The sequence below is a fragment of the Carya illinoinensis genome, chromosome 3, assembly GCF_018687715.1.
Source record: "Carya illinoinensis cultivar Pawnee chromosome 3, C.illinoinensisPawnee_v1, whole genome shotgun sequence".
In the NCBI taxonomy this organism is placed as follows: domain Eukaryota; kingdom Viridiplantae; phylum Streptophyta; class Magnoliopsida; order Fagales; family Juglandaceae; genus Carya; species Carya illinoinensis.
Genome location: NC_056754.1, coordinates 51,518,865 through 51,543,420, shown reverse-complemented (window position 1 = coordinate 51,543,420; position 24,556 = coordinate 51,518,865). Strand labels below are relative to the sequence as shown.

At 37.8% G+C, this 24,556-nt stretch overlaps 4 protein-coding genes and 1 pseudogene across 7 annotated transcripts; 3 read left to right on the top strand and 2 right to left on the bottom strand.

Annotated features, from left to right (window-relative positions):
- The first annotated feature begins 1,755 nt into the window (after window positions 1–1,755).
- On the top strand, window positions 1,756–3,211 carry LOC122304934 (uncharacterized mitochondrial protein AtMg00810-like). Its single transcript, XM_043117195.1, has 3 exons — window positions 1,756–2,047; window positions 2,147–2,391; window positions 2,954–3,211. Exons 1-3 carry the CDS (start codon window positions 1,756–1,758, stop codon window positions 3,209–3,211), a joined length of 795 nt encoding a protein of 264 aa, XP_042973129.1.
- A 2,694-nt stretch (window positions 3,212–5,905) lies between these two features.
- On the top strand, window positions 5,906–8,099 carry LOC122305204 (codeine O-demethylase-like). Of its 2 annotated transcripts, none has more exons than XM_043117567.1 (4): window positions 5,906–6,228; window positions 7,022–7,269; window positions 7,342–7,690; window positions 7,778–8,099. In XM_043117567.1, the coding sequence occupies exons 1-4, from the start codon at window positions 5,965–5,967 to the stop codon at window positions 8,012–8,014; spliced, it is 1,098 nt and encodes a 365-aa protein (XP_042973501.1). In that variant the 5' UTR covers window positions 5,906–5,964; the 3' UTR covers window positions 8,015–8,099. The 2 variants fall into 2 exon arrangements, with proteins under 2 accessions (XP_042973501.1, XP_042973502.1); XM_043117568.1 differs by having other exon boundaries at window positions 5,914–6,228; window positions 7,363–7,690.
- A 145-nt stretch (window positions 8,100–8,244) lies between these two features.
- On the top strand, window positions 8,245–11,283 carry LOC122305205 (annotated as a pseudogene).
- An 85-nt stretch (window positions 11,284–11,368) lies between these two features.
- LOC122305203 (arogenate dehydrogenase 1, chloroplastic) lies at window positions 11,369–15,896 on the bottom strand. Of its 3 annotated transcripts, none has more exons than XR_006241050.1 (3): window positions 13,993–15,896; window positions 12,461–13,461; window positions 11,369–11,940 (listed from the first exon to the last, which is right to left on the bottom strand). XR_006241050.1 is itself a non-coding variant. In XM_043117566.1 (2 exons), the coding sequence occupies exons 1-2, from the start codon at window positions 15,171–15,173 to the stop codon at window positions 12,564–12,566; spliced, it is 2,079 nt and encodes a 692-aa protein (XP_042973500.1). In that variant the 5' UTR covers window positions 15,174–15,896; the 3' UTR covers window positions 11,369–12,563. The 3 variants fall into 3 exon arrangements, 1 of the variants encoding a protein (XP_042973500.1); XR_006241051.1 differs by having other exon boundaries at window positions 12,467–13,461; XM_043117566.1 differs by having other exon boundaries at window positions 11,369–13,461.
- Window positions 15,897–17,354: 1,458 nt separating this feature from the next.
- LOC122305202 (pyrophosphate-energized vacuolar membrane proton pump-like) lies at window positions 17,355–24,476 on the bottom strand. Its single transcript, XM_043117565.1, has 8 exons — window positions 24,100–24,476; window positions 20,901–21,475; window positions 20,434–20,813; window positions 19,643–19,729; window positions 19,222–19,552; window positions 18,255–18,665; window positions 18,059–18,118; window positions 17,355–17,954 (listed from the first exon to the last, which is right to left on the bottom strand). Exons 1-8 carry the CDS (start codon window positions 24,356–24,358, stop codon window positions 17,751–17,753), a joined length of 2,307 nt encoding a protein of 768 aa, XP_042973499.1. The 5' UTR covers window positions 24,359–24,476; the 3' UTR covers window positions 17,355–17,750.
- Window positions 24,477–24,556: the final 80 nt, after the last annotated feature.

The following is a 24,556-nucleotide window of genomic DNA, read 5'->3' as shown; positions in this document are numbered from 1 at the left end:
TGATCAATGATCCTTCTCTCTTTGTATCTTCTGTCCCTTGCTCTTCAATTGTTAAACTTTCAAATAACACTTCCATATCTGTCTCTCATATAGGCACAATTCAGCTTTCCTCTGACCTTACTTTGTTTAATGTGCTTTGTGTCCCTACTTTTCACTTCAACTTAATTTCAGCTAGCAAATTAAGTATTAACTCTAACTGTTCTCTTATTTTCATGCTTCATTCTTGCTTGATTCAGGACCTTACCAGCAAGAAGATGATTGGAGTCGATGAAGAGAGAGATGGCCTATACTTCTACAAACAAGCAACCTTAAATACCTCTATTTCTAGTAATTTTGTTAAACCATGTTGTTTTGATTTATGGCACTTTAGACTTGGGCACACTTTTGCCTCTAGAATTAGTTTGTTACAGAAACTTGACTATGAGATTACATACTCAGACCCCTTTCATTGTACTACCTGCCCTCTAGCAAAACAAAAATGCCTTCCTTTTAATATTAGTAGCTCAATTTCTTCTCATCCTTTTGGTCTTATACACTGTGATATTTGGGGGTCATTTTCTGTGCCCACTCATTCTGGTTTCAAATATTACCTTACTGTTGTGGAGGATTGCACTAGATGTACTTGGACCTACTTAATGAAACATAAATCTAATACTAGGTCCATTCTCAAAGCCTTTTTTGAACTTCTCAACACTCAATTTCACTCTAGAATTAAAAGTATTCGAACTAATAATGGTCTAAAATTCCTCGTGACTCATTTCTATAATTCTAAAAGCTACATACATCAGAAATCTTACATTGAAACACCACAACAGAATGCAAGGGTTGAAAGAAAACATCAAACCCTTTTAAACATTACAAGATCTCTTAGATTTCAATCTGGTCTTCCTTTTTCCTTTTGGGGTGACTGTATATTGACTGACACTTACCTCCTCAACGAATCCCCTCTTCAGTTATAGGCAACATTTTACCTACTCGTGTTTCTACTAGAGTTAGAAGAGTTCCTGGCTACTTATTAGATTTTCATCTCAGGCTCCTCCCCTTTCAGACTCCAATTCAGTCTTCCTCTTTTGATGGTCCTCCACAAGCAGGTAATCCTCATTCTTTAGCCTCTACAATTTATTATCATCATCTCTCACCCTCTCATAAAACTTTTACTTTCAATTTATCCACAATTTATGAGCCAAAATCCTTTAGTGAGACTGTTTTTCATCCTCAATGGAGACAAGCTATAGCAGCTGAGACAGCAGCCCTTGAAGCTAATCAAACCTGGGAATTAACTACCCCACTTAATGGTAAATCTCCCATAGGGTGCAGATGGGTTTACAAAGTCAAACTCAGGTCAGATGGGACAATTGAAATAAAATAGTGCCCAAGGGTTATACCCAACTAGAAGGATTTGATTATTATGATAATTTCTCCCCAGTTGCTAAAATGGTAACTGTTAGAACCATTTTGGCTCTTGCTTTCATTTTCAATTGGCATCCCACACAATTAGATGTCAACAATGCTTTATTGCATGGTTAACTTCATGAAGAAGTCTATATAAGTTTACCACCAGGATTTGCTAAACAGGGGGAGAATAAACAAGTTTGTAAATTGCTTAAGTCACTTTATAGCTTGATGCAAGCCTCGAGACAATGGTTTAGCAAATTTTCAGGAACTTTGATTTCACATGGTTTTATCCAGTCTGCTACAGACCACTCCCTTTTTATTAAGGTCTCTGGTTCATCCTTCATAGCCCTACTTGTGTATATGGATGACATATTAATAGCATCCAATGACATGAATGCTGTTGAAGAACTCAAGTTATTTCTAGACAGCAAATTAAAGGATCTAGGACCTTTAAAATATTTTTTGGGCATCGAGATAGCTAGATCAGCTAATGGGATTTCACTTGGCCAAAGAAAATATGCACTGGAGATTCTTGAGGATAGTGGGATGTTGGGGAGTAAAATGCAAAAGTTTCCAATGGAGCAGAACTTAAAACTAAGCAAAATAGAAGGGACTTTGCTTGATGATCCAGCAGCATATAGAAGGCTAGTTGGTAGATTAATATATTTGACCATCACAAGGCCTGATATCTCCTACTCGATACAAGTTCTTTCTTAATTCATGGATAAGCCTAGACATACACATCTTGTAGCAACAAATAGGGTGCTGCAGTACATCAAGGGGACTCCTGGACAAGGCATTTTTTTGTCCTCTAAATCAAAGCTGCACCTAAAGGCCTTTGCAGATGCAGACTGGGCAGGTTGTGTTGACACCAAAAGAAATGTCACTGGTTTCTATATCTTCCTTGGAGATTCACTGATTTCATGGAGATCTAAGAAGCAAACGACTATCTCTAGAAGCTCTGCAGAGGCAGAGTACAGATCTATGGCATCAACAGTATGTGAATTAACATGGTTGGTTCAATTACTCAAGGATTTACATGTCCCTCACTCACATCCAGCCTTGTTATTCTGTGATAACCAAGCAGCATTACAAATAGCAACTAACACAGTCTTCCATTAGATAACAAAACACATAGACATCGATTGTCATGTAGCAAGGGAGAAGCTTCAAGCTGGTTTAATCAAAACTTTGCATGTCAAGAACAACATGCAATTGGCAGATCTCTTCACCAAGGCATTGAGACAACAACAGTTTGAGTCTTTAGTTTCCAAGATGAGACTTTTAAACATAAATAGTCCATCTTGAGGAGGAGTGTTAAAAGTTGTAATACAGTATATTCATTTACATATTTGTATATTCTCTATACGTGTACATTCTGTCCTTATACACAGCAGTAGGTTGTTAGAATTTGTTTTCTATTTTCTAGTGCTTTGACAGTGCAGAGCAGAGGCCACCTTCTGTATATATAATGGCCTCTACAGCCACCTTTTATAACAGATAATTCATCTCAGTAAAGGACTTTCTTTACAGACCACTTTCTATTTCTTGTCATCAGGCTCCATTTGTATCCAATGGTTCTGATTTCTCCCAATGGAAATCCTTCTCGACACAGAAACTTGGGAGAACCATGCGGAGGTTTTTGCTCGGTTTCCTTTCACTGGGGACCCTCTGCTCTTCTTTGCCTATCGCCCCTATTAGAGCTTCTTTTCCGAGATCGCTTCCTCCACACTTGTTCTACCTGTCAAGTAGGGGATATTTTAGTGCTGCCCGATCCCTTCCACCTCGAGCGGAGTGGCAATCTTCTATGCTGTGAGTGGTCGACTGGTAGTAGGTGCAGTAATAGCGCACTAGTTGGTTATCCTCTTGGGCGGGCTGGCACTCATCTTTTTGGATGGCGAGCGCCAAGTGGTTTAGCCAGTTCCCATACTCTTCGATGAGGGCTCCTCCCTCCTTCTGTCGCACGGCCTTCTTTCTGCTTTTTTGCGAGCAAGGCCGATAGCCAGGGCCTTCCTTTTCTTGTACACTTGCTCCAGTTCTTTCTTCTTTGGTTCGATTAGAGTGCGAAGTGTGTCATTGGTATTGATGAAATTATCGACCTGATCCATGAACTCCCACAGTTTGGTGGGGGTTCTCTTGGCCAATTCTGCCATGAACTAGGGGTGGGTAACGGGGCCCCGCACTCCACTGCTTCGCCCCACCCTTGCCCATGCAGGGCTAGGTATCCGTACCGCAGATTCTAGGGGCAAGTGGCCCCGTCCACATCTAGGGCCTCCACCAAAGGTAGGGGACGGAGGGGGCTGAGCCCCACTCATATATATAATATTTATATATATATATATATATGTATATATAAAAATAAAAAAACACCCCAAACATGAAACGGCGTGGCATCGTTTCATGCCCAGGGTGTTTTTAGGGTTCTAATCCAAAAGTTAAACCCTACAATATTTGAAATTGCACATCAAAATTCAAAAAATCAAAATCACACAATCACATGCACAATCAATTCTCCAAAACACACAATTCACAAACACAATCTCATCATCCATCTTCAATTCAATCACATCATTCCTTCTATCTCCATTCCAAAACTCAACAAAACTTAAAATGAAATCAAAATTATCAGTAGTGACTCAATGAGATTCGATTCTTACCTTCAGCGCAGTAAATCAGACGAACAATGATAGCAACAAAATGAGAGAGAGAGAGAGAGAGAGAGATTGAAAGTCTAAAAGGGGTTGCAGGGTAGGGGGCTTCTTAACCCCAGGCATGAAACAACGTCATTTTGTCTAAAATGACAGACGAAACAACATCGTTTCATGCTTGGGTTATATATAAACATATAAATATATATACGTATAATATATATATATATATATATGAAGTGGGGTTGAACCCAGTCTGTCCCCCTCCTCCGCTAGAGGCCCCAGATGAGGGCGGGGCAGAGCAGCGAGGTGCGGGGCTTGCTGCCCACTCCTAATGATGATCACAAAATGAGATTATTAACCGAAAAATATGTCAAATTACTTTAAAAAATATGATAAAATATTATCAATCAAACAAGTGCCTTGTTGCTAAGATTCGATCTCATGATAATTAAAAAGAAAAACACTATAAACTCGATCCGTTTCTTATTGGAAGATGATATGAAAAAAAAAATGGCTAGTTACATAAAAAATATTATAAAAAAGTAAACTCACAAATTGACGTAATTTCATGAGATTGGTAAGATTTACTTTATAATAAAAGTAATTTTATAACATAATATTAACATTAAGTTGTGTTAGTTTATAGATTTATTTTTATATAATTATTTATAATATGTTTTTGAAAAAAATGAATAATATAATATTATTATTGATAAGACCGGCACTCTTCACCCTCACGTGGTTGCTGTTTTCTACCTCGCTCGATCGTTTTTGCTTCAACGAATGGAACGGGACATATATGTGCAAACAGAAGGGCCATCACATCTGGAAAACCTGAAGTTGGCAGGCATCTTCTTCCAAAACATAGACCTTGTCTTGTAATACTCATGATGGTTCAAACAATTAGCAGGAACCGAATTTAATAAAAAAATAAAAATGCTTCATTGTTAATCAATTTCAAGACTAATTAATCAAAGAAGACAAATGAAATGGAGACGTATGCCGACATGTAGGGCATTTTAAATATGTTTTGTCGGCTATCTTTTACCAAATTGCCATTCATGTTTTCGGTTGCCTTGGGGAACAAAGAGCATTGAAAAGTGCTCCAAAGCCGATCCTTGCTCTATAACTATTTCAAGTAAAATAAATCAATTAGATATGTAAATATGCTCATTGAATGTTCAAACGTCACATGTTAGAGAGATGTGATTAACATAACCCTAATAGATGCCAATAAGGATTTTCTATAATTTTATGATTTAGATCTATTTTATATAATCCAGAGAGAAATATATATATATATAAATGTATACTGTATTTAATATGATAAATGATATTTGTAATATTAGAATATGTAAGTATTGTATATATATTTTTTTTTTTTAAATATAAATATAGCACCCACATAAAAGAATTAGCTTTTAATAATGGAACCTATCTTTTTTTAAAAGAAGTATACGGGACTTATACAACCTAAGACTATATCTAACATTACTGATTTAATATCAGAAAAAGTATTTAGATAAAAATGAAAATATATCTCAATTCAATAGATTCTTATTAGCAGGTGCCTTTTGAACAAGAGCCGATTAATAAGGTTGAGGTGTATATGCATTTATGAGTGACCTCTCACCTAATTGCATTAACTTTGTAGAATTGTTGATTTGGTTGCCTAGGTTAAGAGAGGGTGTTTTGAAAAGCTGATTTCTAATTTTAAGAAAGATAGACAGAATTCATGCAAAGCATTAAATGTTAAACTCCATTAAATACAGCTAATTAAATTCACATAACGTATTTTATATTTAAAGCCATGGCCACTTTAATTATTTGCACTTTTGGAGCTAGCCCACCTGAGTCTTGCTCTATATATATAGGCAATTGAGGTTGCAGACTGGCTCAGGGGGGCATTAAAAGCAGAATGGCTCTCTCTTCTGTTGAAGCGATTGCCCTCATGTCCAAGAGTGTTGAAGAAATGTCGATCAAGGGCGAAGAACCCCCTCTTGAGTTCATCGTCAAAGATTCCACCTTTGGATCTATTGAGTCTTCTCTATCCTTGGTTTCCATTCCCATCATCAATATCAGCCTCTTCTCTTCCCCATCTTCGTCACATCTTGATCCCAAACAAGTTGAGGATGAACTTGACAAACTCAGATCAGCTCTGAGCTCTGCGGGATGCTTCCAGGTTAATTTTTTGAGTTTTGTCTTAGTTAACTTGAATCCTCTTATTTTATTCTGCATAAGTAGTTAGGCGTAATATCTTAGACTTAGACTTAGAGAGAGAGAGAGAGAGAGATTTTCTCCCCAAGATCCCTTGCTTTTCTTGTTTTATCCAAACGGCTTCGTGTTTTCTCGATAGGTTTGGAGCTTTTTCTTCCTCGTTTGGGTGCGGGCTTAAGCCCTTTCCATAAGAATTGAACCACAGCCCGTTCTAGCTCTATTGCCCAAACTTCTCCTCTCTTATCGACCCAAATACTCCTTGGTCGTTTCTCTCTTTCTTTCTCGGCCCCAGTTCTTTCTTTAATTATCAGGAAAATGATAAACTTACTTTTTATTTATAATTTGTATACAATTATGTAGAAAAATAATATTGTTTTAAATTTTATTTTGATTTTATTGATAATTTTATGTGTTTAAATATAATATAAAAATATCATTATATTTAAAATTATTTATAAGTTATAAATGGGTTGGAGGTGTATCGTTACCTTAATTCCCAACCCATACACCCATACATTTTCTTCATCCAAATTCGGCCGAAATGTTTTTTCTTGGGCCATGCAACTCCCAGTCTCAGCCCCGACTCCAAAACTTTCGGCTCAATCCGGCAATATCCAGTCCAATTCGGACCACCTTGGTTTAAGAACTTAGAAGAACTGAACAGCAGTTCGTTTTTCCTCATTGATTGCCCTTCTACATCTAATAGATCTTTCCTTTCGTCTCCTTCCTTTTCTTTTGTATTTGTTTCAATGTTTCAGGCAATTGGTCATGGGATTTCAAGTTCATTGCTTGACAAAGTACGCGAAGTTACAAAACAATTCTTCGCTCTACCAATGGAAGAAAAGCAGAAGTATGCCCGAGCAGTGAACGAGGGTGAAGGGTATGGACATGATGTTGTAGTGTCAGAAAAGCAAATTCTTGACTGGTCCTATCGCCTTGCTCTCAATGTATTTCCGGAAGACCAAAGAAGGCTTGAGCTTTGGCCCCGAAACCCAACTCACTTTGGGTACTTAACCCCCTCTCATTTCATTTCTTTCTTTTGCTTCTGAAATTTGCAGACCTGCTTCAATTGATATAGATTTATGATATTTTCTTGCAGAGAGATCTTTCATGAATATGGAACAAGGATAAAGTCTGTGATGGAGCTTCTGTACAAGGCCATGGCAAAGTCATTGAAGTTGGAAGAGGATAGCTTCTCAAAACAATTTGGAGAGCGTGCAATGATGCAAACCAGGTTTAACTACTATCCACCTTGTTCCAGACCCGATCAGGTTCTTGGCCTCAAACCTCATACAGATAAGTCAGGAATTACAGTGCTCTTGCAAGATGGAGAAGTAGAAGGTCTTCAAGTTTTCATAGAAGATAGATGGGTTAGAATCCCTTCAATCCCCGATGCTCTTCTTGTGAACCTCGGTGATCAAATGCAGGTAAATTTCTCCCAAATTTTGTAACTTTAATCCCTAATCCCTATCATCATTCAGATATAAGCATTTGTAACTCAATTCATATTGCAGATAATGAGCAACGGGATATTCAAGAGTCCAGTGCACAGGGTTGTGACCAACTCAGAGAAGATGAGAGTATCAGTGGCAACGCTCAGTGAGCCAGAGCCAGAGCGAGAGATTGGACCTGTGGATTGCTTGATAGACGAGAAGAGGCCGAGGTTGTATAGAAATGTGAAGAACTATGGAGCCATAAACTATGAGTGCTATCAGCAAGGGAAGATAGCTCTTGAAACAGTGAAGATTTAAGTATGTGGAAACCGGGAAACAAGAATAAAATCCAACAAGTTTAAACCTTGAATAAAATCCAATCAAGTTTATTTGCTGCTCTGAATGTGGTATCCATGGCTTGGTCGACAGGGAATTAGATCCCTACCATTGAAATGTTGCGGCTATGACGGTTAGAAATGCCAGAAGTTTCACATATTTGAAGCAAATCCATGATCAACAAAGTAAGAAGTAAGCTGGAATGTTGGACCAAATGATGAAGGGAACAAACTGTCCTGCATTTGGTCAAGCAGTAAAATAAAATAGAACAAAAACTACTCTTCCTGCAAACAAATTCCATCTAAATTTCCTTCGAAACTTCTCATTGTTGCAGTAATGAGAAAACACGCAAGCCCTTCCTATTCTTAAATTACTAACCAACTTGCAAATCACCCCCAAATTATCAATTTCAACAATCAGTCTCGAACTATTGATTTCAGCAATCACCTCCTAAACTATTAAGAAATTACAACGCACCATCTTTTTTGTTAAAAGAAGATCGACCCTCAAAATTCTAGAAAAAAGAATTTTAAAATTTTTTATTTGTGGCAGTGAAGGGTACGCACTAAGTGATAACCCCCAAATAAAAAATAAAATAAAATAAATCCTCTTGTCTTTGAAACTTCAAAATGATTACGCAACATTACAGATTGAAAAATATTTTCTCTTCTTAGCACAAAGAAGTCCAACTTCTCTCCCTTTTTTCTCCCTATATATATATAATTGAACACCACCCAATGCTGAAAAGAACTACCCTTTGGATTTTGCCCTTTGCAATACCTATTATTTAGCGTTGAAGTCAGAAGAGCAGTGCCTAAACATACAGCCTCCTTCACAAGGTGATATGGCCGAATCTGCCCCTCCTGCCAAGACCCAGTGGTTGCAGAAAACTGTCCAAGAACTGGTCATCAATGGCGAAGAACTTCCAGAGAAATATATTCACAAGGATGGTGACGGTGGAGTCTTGGATGTTCCATTGATGGAGGTTCCTGTTGTCGATCTTAGCCTGCTTACTTCTTCGTTGACCAGCAGAAGAGGAGCTGGAGAAACTTCGATCCGCTCTAAGCTCTTGGGGCTGCTTTCAGGTCTCACACCTTTTTCTTTTTCTGTCATACTATGGAAGCCATCGTACCTCTATATATATATATATATATATATATATATGTATATCGATCCTATTTTCTCCGCATATCGTAGATCATAAAAACCATATTTTTAAAGCAATACTAGCTCAAGAATCTCTGTATCCTGTTGATGTTGATTCATATACCCCAATATAATCATAAAACAGAACTTCAAGGATACAGTCAAATGAACAAAGTTCTTTGACTATATTTCAGGGCAATTTCAGAAGGGGGGGGGGGGGGGGGGGGGGGGGGGGGGGGAATTATTCGTATCTGTATATATATTTCATTTTTCTCTGAGTTCCAACCGTGTGCAAAGTATCTCAAGGTTGACTGTGTTCCAGGCAATAAACCATGGCATAACAAGTTCATTCCTAGAAAAAGTTCGTGAAGTAACGAAACAATTTTTCGCACTTCCAGTGGGAGAGAAGCAAAAATACTCCAGAGAAGTTGATGAAATTGAAGGGTATGGAAATGACATGATCCTTTCAGCACAACAAATACTCGATTGGACTGACCGCTTGTATCTTACCATATATCCAGAAGACCAGCGAAGGCTGAAGTTTTGGCCTGAAATTCCCCAAGATTTTAGGTAACCATCTGCAAACAAATAACAGTTAAAGAAATTTAAGTTATTTTAATGAATGGCTGATGTTCATGATGAGTGTTCATCCGTTCAAAGTATTAGCAGTATTAACAGAATAAATTGCTTTGTGACATTCAAGTTTTACCTAAACAGAACTATATGCAAAAAAACTTCTGACTTCAAAAAAGTATGTTAGAAAAGGCATTAAGCGAATACAAAGATGAAAGTTATATAATACAGTTTAGCTTATGTAGTATCTGTTCATCAACTTCATCTGCTCGGTTTCTTGATCCGACATTTCAAGAGTCAAAGAGCAAGATGCATGTTGAATATTGAATAATGTAATTTAATCATTCACAAACACTGCAGGGACATTCTTCATGATTATACCTTCAAGATGAAAATGATAAATGAAGTAGTGTTTAAGGCCATGGCTAGGTCGCTGAACTTAGAGGATAACTGCTTTTTGGACCAATATGGAAAAGGACCAACAATGACTGCAAGATTTAATTACTACCCAAAATGTCCAAGGCCAGATCTCGTTCTTGGTGTCAAACCACATGCAGATGGATCGGGAATCACTATTCTCTTGCAAGACAAAGAAGTGGAAGGTCTTCAATTCCAGAAAGATAATCAATGGAATAAAGTTCCAATCATTCCTGAAGCTCTTCTCATTAATGTCGGTGATCAAGCAGAGGTAACTAGAATAGAGTAGTATTCAGCTAAAAAAATAAAATCAGCAATATAACTAAGAGTAGATTTTCAGGTTTGAAGTGCCTACTGGGCATCATTTAAATGCTACACTAACGCAATGTCCAGTTCTAATAACTCGTTATTCAACTAACAATATCGAAGTACAAGTTCTGCCTTAGGAAATAAATGTCTTGTTTTTTGTTTTGGGGAAAGAAAATTCATGCCATAAACACTAATAGATAGGTTTACAATAAATGGTTTATTCACACTAACTGGTTCTGTATTCTATGCAGATAATGAGTAATGGAATATTCAAGAGCCCAGTACATAGGGTGGTGACAAACTCAGAAAGGGAGAGGATTTCTTTGGCTGTTTTCTGTATTCCAGAATCAGAAAAAGAGATTCAACCGGTTGATGGGCTGGTCAACAAGTCACAGCCAAGATTATACAAGAAAGTAAAAAATTATGTAGATATCTACTTCCAGAGCTACCAGCAAGGCAAGAGGCCAATTGATGGTGCAAAAATTTAATCTGTTATGAAAATCTTTTGTGGTTTGGAAGCAAAGATGATTGAAAGAATTTTTCAATGGAAATAATGGCTACAGCTGGTTATAGACCTTGTGTCTTACCATTTTATCATGACCCCTAGGCCATGATGAAAAGCAGTACACCACCGAGGCACGGAAGCATATCAACAACCTTCTGTTTGCAAGCAGGATTTATATTCTGAATATTTGCCTGGTACCTTGATCCTTCTTTTAATACAAATAAATGCTATGAAAACATTGGAAGAGGAATTTTTCTCAGTCCAATGCATGCTCAAAAGAAAATTGATGCTTTATGTATAATTTGATCTCTGCTTGACATTTACACACGAAAACTCAAGTAGAGAAGATATTCAAACTTGGCCCAAAAAAAAAAAAGAAGAAGAACTAACCAGGACAAAGATAAGAACTTCATTCATGTCAGAGCTCGCATCAGTATAAGTAACAAAACATGTTGAAAGAGCACAACTCTTTCCTAGCTTACACCTTAGCAATTACTTTAATAACTGACATCAACCAGATTCCAAAAAGTTGGAACCTAAATGGAGGAACAACCATATATACTCCAACAACTAGAAGAATCAAAACTTGAGTAAATCAATAAATTTTTGGCAGCTCTATCAAGACTCGTATCTTCCCTAACATTACAGGCCACAATGTCATCTCTAGTCGCCTCCGATCTTGATTCTTTCTTTACCTTCCCTTGTCCTTGTAGTGCCTCAAACTTCAATTAATCACTTATTACCGGTGCATCCCTTTACTTAAGTTACACATAATTATCATAACTGCAACAATGAGCCACTGTCTTCAACATATTGAAGATTAAAGAAAGCATTCCAATTGTTGCAGCTCCAAGCAAGTATCGATGTTGTTACAAACCACCAACACCCACTTAGCAAAACAGATCAAGTCTCCTTCACACCACAAAACCCCAAGGAATTCTTCAAAAGGGCAGTGATCCTGATCAACATGAAAAGAAATGCACTTATCTTTAACAAGTAAAAATTATTAAAATACCAAAATTTCAGATGCAACTTAGTTGTCGTATATTTGTTATAATTTGCTTCATAAAAGAGTGAATATAAGATAAAACCAAGCCAATGACTCCAGAAATTCTGAATGAGATTTCATCCAGCAACCAAATTTTACAAGAAACAAAAATCGTGAGGACAGTTCTAGACAATGGAGAGCAGGATAATGGGCTAAACTAAAATTTCAAACCAGCTACTAAGAGCACAGTATATTTGATAATAGAATGTTGAATCCTCAAATTGGATTTGATTTTCCAAATCTAGGTACCAGCAATGACACAACTAAGGATGTGAATATTGCACATAAAATCTCATATATAACTATATCTGCCTCTAGTTACATGCAGGAAGCAATCTAACAAAGCCAAAGAACTTGAACCTTAAAATTCTCAGGGTTCAAACTTCCGAACCATGCTTTTATTTAATTTTTTTAATTCAAGAAGACGTACGAGTACCGCTTGCCAAATGGCAGGAATATGGAACTCAATTGTTTTGGACAGTCTCCAAAGAAGATGCCAATGCAGCACTGCTTTGAGATACTTGTGGCAAGACTCATCTTTCCCACGAAATTTGGAGCTTCTCTGCATTCTCAAACAGTTGCTTCCGAAGAACACCATGTAACCGCCCAAAGAGCTGCTTCTTCAATGATTCAAAAGAATGGTCCAACCTCTCTAGCTGTTCCATCGCATTTACATTGTACATGAACAAGCCATAGTAAAGGTCAAAGCTATCCCCTGCAGTATTCTCCACCAAACTCAACAGTGTCTCATAACCCTTTGTGTTAATTGGTGTTGACTCCAACCCTAACTTTTCCAAAACCCTTCCCATTGTGTGAGTGATGAACTGTGACCCTGCCGCATGCTGATCATGCTCTGCACAAGACATTTCCACCATTCGGCACCCTTCTCGTGCAAAAATATCAAGAAACCGGTCGCACCGTGAAACTCTTGATTCCTGACTTCCAACCCTAACCCTATCATAAACAAAAGAAAGACCATTCCACCCATTTTTACCACTCTCAGGTCCAAACATGGGATGTGTGCAGAGAACATCAAAATATGGTGGCAGATTTTGAAGAAACAAACTTCTTGGAAATTCTTTCACAGAAAGTACATCCACAAACAGAGTACTCCTTTTCAATCTTTGAAGCGGCAATGACTTCAGAACTTTCTCAGTAGAAAGAATGGAAGTACAAAGAAGAATCACTTCTGGATGCTCTTCACAAAGATCATCTGCATCAGAGAAGTAAGAAACCCCTAATTTTTTAGCTATATCAGAGTAGTCCGATCTAGAATACGCCAAAACCGTGTGTCCTTGGCATACAATGGTCTTTGCAAGGAACTGACCAAAGTTTCCAAATCCAACTATTGCAATTTTTAGTTTCAAGTTGTCATCGAAGCGGTCAGAGATCTGCCCTTTGTACTCGTATGGTTGAGCATTATCCTGAGACCTGAAAGTTTGAACTAAAAACTTGATGAAAAATCGTTGTGAATGTTGTGTTTCTAGCATGACTCATGCACATCCCCAAAGGACTTCAAGCCCACTATTTATCCATGTTGATTGACCAAGTTTTGATGTAATCCCACCAATAGCCAAAGAAAAGGGGGGAATTTTCACCGCATGATCTCAGCTATTGCTAATTTGAACTTTGAACTCCAAAAAACAACAACAACAACGATAATAATAATAATAATAATAAAAGAACAAAACCTTGACCATCATCTACAAGCCCGTATTTATGACCTTTGGCTTTAAGCAGGAATTGCCATACTCAGAAAGAATCTCTCGACACTCTGGTCGATAGCCCTCTTATTGTTTCAAGTTTTAAAACTTCCTGATGCTGAAAAGATCAGATTTACACCAGACATTCTCAAAGCAACTTCTCTCCATATTTAACACCAAAGAAAGCAACTTTAACGCGAAAATGATTGTGAGAATTAAAAGGAACTCCACACTAATTTTAAGCATTTATGAGTTTTACCTCACAACCAATGCAGAAGAAGACAATGCAGCACCATTTTGAGGCCAAGTGTAACTGTCCTGCGAATTCTGCACCTTCTCAAACAATTGTTTCCTCACCACATTATGCAACCGGTCGAAGAGCTCATTCCTCAACGCCTCGAAAGCCAAATCCAACCTCTCCAACATCTCCAAAGCGCTCTTATTGTACATAAAAAGCGCGTAATACAAATCAAAGCTGTCCTCGGCCGTGTTCTCAACCAAATCCAACAAGGCCTCATACCCCTTTGTATTAATCGCCGTGGACTCCAAGTTGAACAGCTCCAAGACCCTACCAACCGTATGGGTAATAAACTGCGATCCTGCCGCGTGCTTGTCGTGCTCCTCGCAGCACATCTCCACCATTCTACACCCTTCTCTCGCGAAAATATCGAGGAACTTCTCGCACCGCGAAATCCTCGATTCTTCGTTGCCAATTCGAACCTTTTCGTAAACAAAGGCACGTCCCTTCCAGTTGTGTCTAGCGCTTTGGGGTCCGAACATTGGATGGGAGCAAATCACATCGAAATCGGCGGGCAAAAGTTCGAGAAGTATGTCTCTGGGAAACTCCTTGACAGAAAGAACGTCGACGAACAAGGTGCTACGCTTGAGTCGTTGGAGAGGGAGGGAGCTGAGGACCCATTCGATGGAGATTACAGAGGTACAGAGCAGAATGACTTCTGGGTGTTCTTCGCAAAGGTCGTGGGGGTTGGAAAAGAAGGAAACGCCCAGGGACTTGGCGGCGTCGGAGTAGTCAGAGCGGGAGTGGGCGAGTACGGTGTGGCCTTGGCGGACGAGTGTAGTTGCCAGGAACTGCCCGAAGTTTCCGAAGCCAATGATGGCAATCTTGAGATGCTGGCTGGAGTGGAAATGAGCAGCGGCGAGCTTGGATTCATAGTCAAACGGCTGAGCAGCGTCGAGGGCTCGTACGTAGAGTTCTCGACGACGGCGAGGAGAGAAGATGGCAGCTTGGTTGTTGAAAGTGATAGAGTGGCGCAGAGGGCAGAAAGGGAGAGAAGCTTTGGGCCGTATTGAGAGTACTGAAGGTGCATGCTGGTGTAAAGGGTGGAGAGAGAGCATTGCTGGAGATAAGCGAGACGACAGTGCCGACTCAATTGACAAGAGACAGGCCGCAGGCACACAGAAAGGCTCGTTCAGCTTCATTCCAAGCTCCAACTGATCTCCGGCTCGACGGACGGTACAACCGTGCAAGGCAAAGAAGGGAGTGCGTGTTCGTTTACGACTAGAAAAATGTCGGGACTTTAAATAGGCAAGAAGGGATTTTATGTATTCAAAACGTGTTATTTTTCATCATAAATAAGAGGCCCTTCCTACCCTCTCTACCGTAACCAAAAGGAATAATTCTATAATAAAACAGGTGGGGCTGCAAAAACGTGCGTTACGTGTGTATAGCATTACACATAAATAAATTTATAGCCATTTATAATAAAATAAAATAAAAAGAGTGGAATAGTGAGAAATTAAGGAATGATTAGCAATAGCATTAGTGGCAGGCAATAGGCATTGCCTTTATTTCTTAGAAAAATCTAGGGAACATGTCATATTTCGCATGAATGAATCATGTGACGTGGTGTTCATAGCGACAAAAATGTCCTTCTCATCGGGTATTGGGTTTGTGGCATCCTCTTATATACAAATCGAACTCAACTGTATTTTTTACAAGAATTCTACTCAAATTCATTTTGATGAAGTGTTTGCGACTTCTCGATCGGCTCTTGTCTAGTTTCTATTTATGGCTTTTAGAAAGAAGGGTGATTGTTTCAAGTTTCAAGAATTCTAGTCCTCTTTTAAAGGAATTATACTCAAATTCAAATTGAGGCCCGAAGTCATTTTCTTTGGGCAAACCTGCATATTTGAGATTGATAATTTATAACTTTATCGTTTATAGATTATAATTTAATTAATAAGTTTTACTATTAAATAATTATTTACTGTTTGATAACATATGTTAAAATACTTTTAAACATGTTATATTTATTTTTAAAAGAATTAAAAAATACTTTTTGATATAGAAATTACAATCATTTGAATTTTTAAATATTGTAAACACATTCTTGAAAGTTTGAAATATATAATTATCTAAAAATTGTATAAGTATTTTAGTTCATTCACAATCTTTTAAAATTTAAAATATGTTATGTATTATCTAGAAAATTACGTTTGAAAAAAAACATCAAAATTATATTTTTTCTCAAACATATTTTTTAGCTTATTTCATATTAAAAATACTTTAATAATAATATGTAACACCCGAACAATTCAATTTTTCTATTAAAATAATTTTAAAACTATTTTAACTACTACTTAAAATCCACCGCAACTTCAAACAGACATGGTTAGTTAGATGCTCCATCGCTCTCTCTTTCAATCTCTTTCCTTTGCCCTTTCAAATTTGTCAATGAGTCGGGTGAAAATATTAAAGACTTTGCGCTCAACTGGTTTCATGTGGATTCCAATTAAGATAATGATATCCTTACCTTTTGTTACATTTTGTTCACAACTCAGCCCACGTGGCTCTATTTTATTTACTTACTTGTTCTACTTCTTGCACAAGCTGAGATTCAAAATCACAAGCATGCATGCATGCATTTCTCTACTAATTATTAATATCTATAATTTGCTGATAATTATCCCTTTTTGGCTGGTCGATCTAACCATTAAGTATGTATAATGAACAGTCCAATGCGTTTGGATTGAGAGAATTACTTATATGTCTACACAAATCCCTTTGTGCAGGCCGAGAGTCCAAATTAGCCTTTCGCTTCTTTAGTTGTAAATCGTGTTGTATAAAAAGGCTATGGCATCTCAAGTGATATTTTTTAAGTTCATGTTCCGAATAGTCTATACATCTCCAATAATTTAATTTTTATTATTCTCAAACATCTAGGTTGCAAGACCTATTATTCAAGCTCGAGTTTTGCTATAGACAAATAAAATCACGTATTAATCTGTATACTAATACTTATTTCTTCATATTCAAATATTAAATTAATACTATTTTCAATAAAATATATTTTTTAATCAATCACATTAAATTAATACACATATTACTGTACAGTTATACTTGCAACTAAATTTTTCCTTAGAGCTCATAGCTAAAAACAGTTCCATTAATCAAATTCCTCTACTAAAATCATTAGAAGGTACATTTTCATCATTTTTTCCGTAAAAAATAGTTGTCTTTTCTTTCAATATTTGTAACCATCATTATTTTATCACAGAAAAGGAAATATCAAAAGAAAGGAAAAGAAAAGGACTAAGGGCAGCTCAACATCCCCCCACTTTCTCAATCTATCTTAGAAGCAAGCATGGTAGCACTCATAATGAATAAAACAAATAAATAAATAAATAAAAAAGGAAAGAAGCAATAACCTGTCCCACTATGAAGCATAAAGAATAACATAGCAGAGTTCCAACTCTTGTTAAAGATTGAACACTACTACATCATCATCGTTATCATCATCCTCATCAACCTCCTAAAAAGGAGAAATTCTCTGCCGGTCCAACTCTGAGGGAGAGATTTTTTTCAAAAGCTAAAATGTTCTAGACACTAGGTTATCACTTTTGCAAAGGGACAATACGAAGAGAAAGAAGAATCAGCAGAGAATGATCCATGCGCAATTGGAAAACAAAAGGTGTAAGATTGAAGATCATAGCAAAAAGGGTCAAATGATCATCAAATCATCCCCCCCATTTGTGTTTTTTTCTCATCCCCTTGTTTCAGATCTTAAAGAGAAGGCCACCATGTGTAGCAAAGAAGCGAGCAAACACGAGCGATTCGACCGCCATTAGCTTGATGAGAATGTTAAGAGATGGTCCAGATGTATCCTTGAGTGGGTCCCCAATAGTATCACCAATAACAGCTGCCTTGTGTGGATCTGATCCTTTTGGACCCAGGGTTCTTGCATGCTCTGAAGCACCAGCCTATCATTGAAATCCAATAACATAAGCTATACTATAAAGCAATAGACCTCCATGGCCAGCTGGTGAAGAAAAGAATTACAAGTGACAAATCGAAAGTGTTTTACCTCAATATACTTCTTTGCATTGTCCCAGGCGCCACCGGTGTTGGATGCAGAGATAGCAATCTGTCAATGAAGATAGGTAAGAACATGAATGCCAAATCATATGACTGCAAGCAACCACGCCTTTGTGACCGTAAATAAAACTACCACGTGATTTTGATTGAAAAGGTATGCTACCTAGATTGCTACTTAGCATTACCTGAACACCAGAAACAAGGGATCCGGCAAGGACACCAGATAGAGTCTCCACACCAAAAAGGATACCGACAATAAGGGGTGTGAGCATGACAAGGGCACCAGGTGGGATCATCTCTTTGATGGAAGCATCAGTGGAGATCTTAACACAGGTAGCATAGTCAGGTTTGGCAGTGCCCTCCATGAGACCTGGGATGGTATTGAATTGCCTGCGCACTTCCTCAACCATCTTCAGAGCTGCACTTCCCACGCTCTTCATTGTCATGGCAGAGAACCAGTAAGGAAGCATTGCTCCCACAAGCAAACCGATGAACACTTTCGGAGACAATACATCAACTGTTGAGATTCCAGCACGGCTCACATAAGCACCAAAGAGGGCCAGGGACACCAGAGCAGCTGAACCAATTGCAAAGCCCTAGAATAAAAGCACAAATTAAGAGTTCTGAATTGGATTAAAAATTAGTTTTGGATTCTACAGTAACGTATTTTGGTCATGTAGTTTGCCCATCTCGATCTTGGGCTTGTAGCGAATAAAATCATATTTGACAACAAAACACAGTACAATCTTGGACTTGCACTTGATAAAATCTAATGCTTCTCACAAAATATTAGTGCAGGGAAAAAAATAATTCCTAAGCATCAAAATGGGACAAGGCAAAAGCCAGTGCTCGGGTAGTTCTCCCATTTCTCAAGTTATGTGAACTGCTTATAGATTGATCCCAGTGAAAAATCAAGGAAAACCACCAGTCAAGTGTCAGCAAACATGCTTTTGAAAACCAAAAATAAAAAAAATAAAAAAAGTAAAAGGGCATGCTTCTATAAAAAGTCCAAAAATGAAACTCCAGGAAACAAACAAGTGTGGACATCGCTCTCCCAGCTCCAACCAAAATGAAGCAGGGATACAGACCAGCACCTTACACATACTAGTAAATGAAAATGGAGGAGTGTAGGGTTTGAGAGACTTTTCAAACCTTTCCGATAGCAGCAGTGGTGTTCCCTGCAGCATCAAGGGCATCAGTCCTCTCACGGATCCTGTGGCTCATGCCAGCCATCTCAGCAATGCCTCCAGCATTATCACTAATTGGACCATATGCATCAATGGCCAATCCAGTAGCTATGGTACTCAGCATTCCAAGGGCAGCCATAGCAATACCATACATAGCAGCAAAGCTAAAACTAACATAGATGCCAACAGCAATTGCAAAGATAGGAATAATGACAGATTTGTAGCCCAATGCAAGGCCAAAAATGACATTAGTAGCAGCTCCAGTCCGGCAGGAATCAGCAACATCTTGAACAGGACTGCAAGAAATAATGTAAAGCAAGAGTTACTTTAGAACATCGTTAAACAAAATAGAACGGAGAATACCTAAATGCTGCCAAGACTAGTACCTGTATGCATTGCTAGTGTAATACTCAGTTACGAATCCAATAATAAGCCCAGCCCACAAACCAACAGCAACACACAAGGCCACCTGCCTGCATACACAAAACAAAGACAACATGTCTGAAGGATGCTTGGATGTCCCAAATAATCAAAACAATTCCTATAAACATATTCAACTAAAGCAGAAAACATAAAGCTGCAAAATGTCTCCTCATTTGATGCTAATGGAGCACCAAAACAAGCAATGCAAACACCACGCCCTCCATCCCCCATATAAGCATCTTGATTTGAAAGGGCGTGATGATTCATGAAAATTAGAATGTCTAATGAACTTTCTAAAAATGCCTTTAATTCTATATTAGAGTTGGGCATGACTTTTGAATGCGAAATTTGCTCTCTCTTTTGAATCGAATGCGGGTAGTTTAAGAAAATATCAAAGTAAATGTTGTAATGGTTCCACGTTTCAAAAGTACATTTATTTTGGGATGGCAAAAGAGGAAAGCAAGACATTTAGGTGCCATTTGGATGGTGAGTTGAGATCAAATGAATTAAGATGAAAGTTGACAGTTGAAAAAAATATTGTTAGAATATTACTTTTTAATATTATTCTTGTTTTGGGATTTCAAAAAGTTAAATTTTTTATTATATTTTGTGTAAAAATTTGGAAAAGTTATAATGATGAGATAAGACACTTCTTGTATCCAAACAAGGCCTTAAAATTGGAATCCCCCCTCCCAATTTTTTTTTTTAAAAAGAAATTTAAAAAAAAAAAAAAACACGAGTCAATAAAGCTTACCAGTTCTTCACAACTTTCTGAGTTCCAAAGTTGAAGATGGTGAAGGAAGATGGGAGTGCAATCCAACTAACAATTGCAACCCCAACGGTCATCAAAATAGTGGAAATGATGAGCTGCCTCTTCAATGCTGGCTCAATTTCTTTCACGTCCTTGATTTCAAAGAAATCCGTTGCAAATAAAGTGGTGATCAAACAAACAAGGATACCCACAGAACTAACAATGAGAGGGTATAGCATTGCAGTAAATTCGTGATTGATCCCAAAAGAGGAGATAGATGCAACAACCAGGGCAGCGCAGGTGGACTCAGCATATGAGCCAAAAAGATCAGATCCCATACCAGCTATATCCCCAACATTATCACCAACGTTATCAGCTATGACCTGACAAAATAGAAGTCATTCAAAAATAGAAACAGGAAAAGAGCAAGTTAAGAAGCTAAAAAATTTCCGTGAAGTAAAGATCCTTACAGCTGGATTTCTAGGGTCATCCTCAGGAATGTTCCTTTCAACCTTGCCAACAAGATCAGCACCAACATCAGCAGCTTTAGTATAGATACCCCCACCAACTCTGCCGAACAGAGCCATAGAAGATCCACCAAGACCATAACCAGTTATAGACTCAAAGAGGCCCCCCCAATCATCGCCATAGTACAGCTTAAAGAGATTGATGGTAATGTAAAGCACCAAAAGACCATTGGCAGCAAGGAGAAAGCCCATGACTGCACCTGATCTAAATGCAATAATAAATGCCTTTCCAACACCCTTTCTTGCCTCCAAGGTGGTTCTGGCATTTGCATAGGTAGCAATTTTCATCCCAAGGAAGCCAGAAACCACTGAAGTGACAGCACCAAGCATGAATGATATGGTACTGAAGATGGCAGTTGCAAGAGCAGGCTTGCACAGCTTGGTTGGATCATACTTGCAAGGCTGGCTGCTTGTGCCGAAACCCTCCACAGAGCCAAGGAAAAGGAATATCAATGCAGCAAAAGCCACCATGAAAATACCAACATACCTATACTCCGTAAATAGGAAGGAGGTTGCTCCTGTAATATTCAGGCACCACAAAATTAGGCCTTGTTTGAATAATAAGTTGATCTCACTCATCTCATCTCATCTAATCATTACAACTTTCCCAAATCCCCAAACAAAATATAATAAACAATGCAACTTTTTCAAATGCCAAAACAAAATAATATTTTAACAATATTTTATTCAACTTTCATCTCATCTCATCTCATCTCACTATCCAAACCACCCCTTAGTGATCCCCCAAGGCACTTTTTAAAAAATTGGAGATGAAGTTTGGAAACAAGGAAAATGAAAAAATTACCGTGCCACAATCACAACGAATATAACGACAACATAAAGAGCAGTTGATAAAATGGAATCTCCACATATGTAACATGCTGAAGGCAAAAACAATACCATATTCACAAAAATGTGATGGTAACTTCAACCATTTTTATAACCCCAAGGGGTTGGCCCAAGTGGTGAAGGCCTTGGTCTTGGGGTATTACTCCCTTCAAGGTCCAAGGTTCAACACCTCATGGGTGCAAACAATCCTTTGGGGCCACACTTCCTAGTGAAAAACCAACGATTTAATCAGTTTCGTGTAAGGAAACTTTCAAGGGTGCGATGCACAAGACCCAAGTTTAATCTGCAGGGGTGGGTCCGAATTCGGACCTATCTTGGAGAGGTTCCCCAACATAAAAAAAAAAAAAAAAAAAAAAAAAAAAAAAAAAAAAAACATAATTAAAAAAACTTCAATAATTTTTCTTTTCATGGGCTTGATAGAAACTTAAAGCAGAGATAAATCTTGTCAAGAATCAAGACCTATAATCAATGATGATTCAATCATAAGGAAAAATTAGGAGAAACAGTTAAATCTCAAACATTATATACATCCTCAATTTTTTATTACCACCAAGGAATGTTTACTCATCTTTAGTAACATTCAGAGGCTGAGGAAATTTGGATCTTAAGCGTTCTATCCTTCATAAAACTTAAATGGACAAGAAAGGGACCCATGAAGTATCAGACCAACTAAATATATTCTAAATATCGAATATTGATATTTTCTACTTTTTTTATGAGCAATATTGATATTTTCTCAATACCCTAGGAATAGCAGGAGAAGTCCCTCGTATCAAATTGTTCAAAATTATCCAAAATAAACTGCCACAATGGCCCTCAAATGAAGTGCCCCCTCCAGGACAGGATGTAATAAGACCAACAAAAATGCTAATTTCATGTTACAATGATTTAGAGGTTATCTTCAAATACGTGAACATGATAAAGAACTCCAAACAAAATGTGAAAATAGCATTCTCATTGTCCATGCAACAAGGACATATCAAACAAATTATAAATAATTAAAATTAAGAAAAGGAGAAATAATTTTAAAAGGGAAAACTCGAGGACATTATCTACTTAAACAACAGGCATTAAACCCTCAGACAGTGTACTATTAGAGGTATGATATCTATGGTTAAAGTGATCAAGTCAATAAAGGCTTATAAAGTAGGCGACATGGTAAGTACATCCAACCACTATTAGTTTCAGACTTCTCCAAATCTAGTAATCTGAATGAAGCTGTCCAAAGGTGGCTAATCAGCACATATACCCTTCATAAGGTAACTGCCATTCTCCCCATGTGGGAGAAGTTTAATTATTCTGTACACCCAGTGTAGAACTACTTCCTTTCACCAGTGTTGTGGACCCCACCTATGGGAGACAAAGTCAGGGAATACTACAACGAGTGTATTGAATAATTTATCGTACGGGGAATGAGGGAACTGCAAAGAGATTGAGATAGATATATTTGAATATCTCACGAAAACAACCACAGAACATGGCATTAAAGTTTAACAATGACAAAGAGTCCAAAGTTTAACAATGACAGAGTTCAAAGTCTAGTGTGATTTGGCACATGTATTAGCATAAATAAATCATTAGTATTCTGTACATGCATGAGAGAGAGTGTTCATTAGTATTCTGTACATGCATGAGAGAGAGTGTGCAAGATCGCACCCAGGCCCTCACATATACACACGAAGAAAGAATAATAAACAGTAAATAGATCAATGAACTTGACAGCGCATAAACAATAAGATATGATAACAATGAGAATTAATGTTGATCAGAAAACATGGTATTTAATTTCCCAGTGGGGCCAGATTCCAGAAACATGAGATATGATAACAATGAGAATCAAACATAAACCATATAATGGGAAAAAAAATAAAACACACGAATTAAACATGCTATGATCATTATATCTTCCTCAAAAGTGAACACCACTCCATTAATTTATTAATACACTTTCCAAGAGAGAGAATAAAAAACATTGTTACTTTCTTTGAAACACAAACCCTGGTGACAGAATACCAACAAGGCGTCATAAATCAAAATAAAACGCTTTGAATGGAAGAAATTAGTTCGAAGACGTAATCTCAAAGCATACAAATCCGGAAAAAAAAAATCAACAAACAAAAATAACCAGAGATCTACCAAAAACTCCCCGGAAAAGAGAAGGAAAAGCTCAGAAAACAGAGAGAACTAAATAAAAAAGAAATCGAGTGTTTTGAAGTGCAAGCTCAGAGAACAGAAAGTGAGCTAATTAAAAAATAAATTGAGTTTTGGAAGTTGAAGAACAGAGATGAAAAACCTTCAGCGATGGCGTTCTGGATGTCGGCGCACTTCAGGACGACGCTGTGGTCGTTGAGGCCGTCCTCTTCCTCGATGAGGTATTCGGCGTAGCCATTCTTGCCGGAGCCACTGTTGGCACCAGCGGAGTCAAGGCCTCCCGGCGAGAGCTTGACTCGGGAGACGATGAGCCACTGGAGCAGCGCGAAGGCGATTGCCACCAACGAACACGCCGGAATCAGAATCTCCGTCCCGATTGCTGGCAAGAGCGTATCACCCATGGCCAAACAGACGCAATATTAAACAAACAAAACCACAAACAGAGATTGTGCACCCAAGGAGAGTTTCTACGGATCGAATGAAATGAAATAAGCAACGAGATCGAAGCTCGCAACGGAGGAAGCCTTTATATATAGATAAGAGATAGAGAGAGGATATCGGAGGGTAAGAAAAATATTCGATTTTTAATAATATTTTTG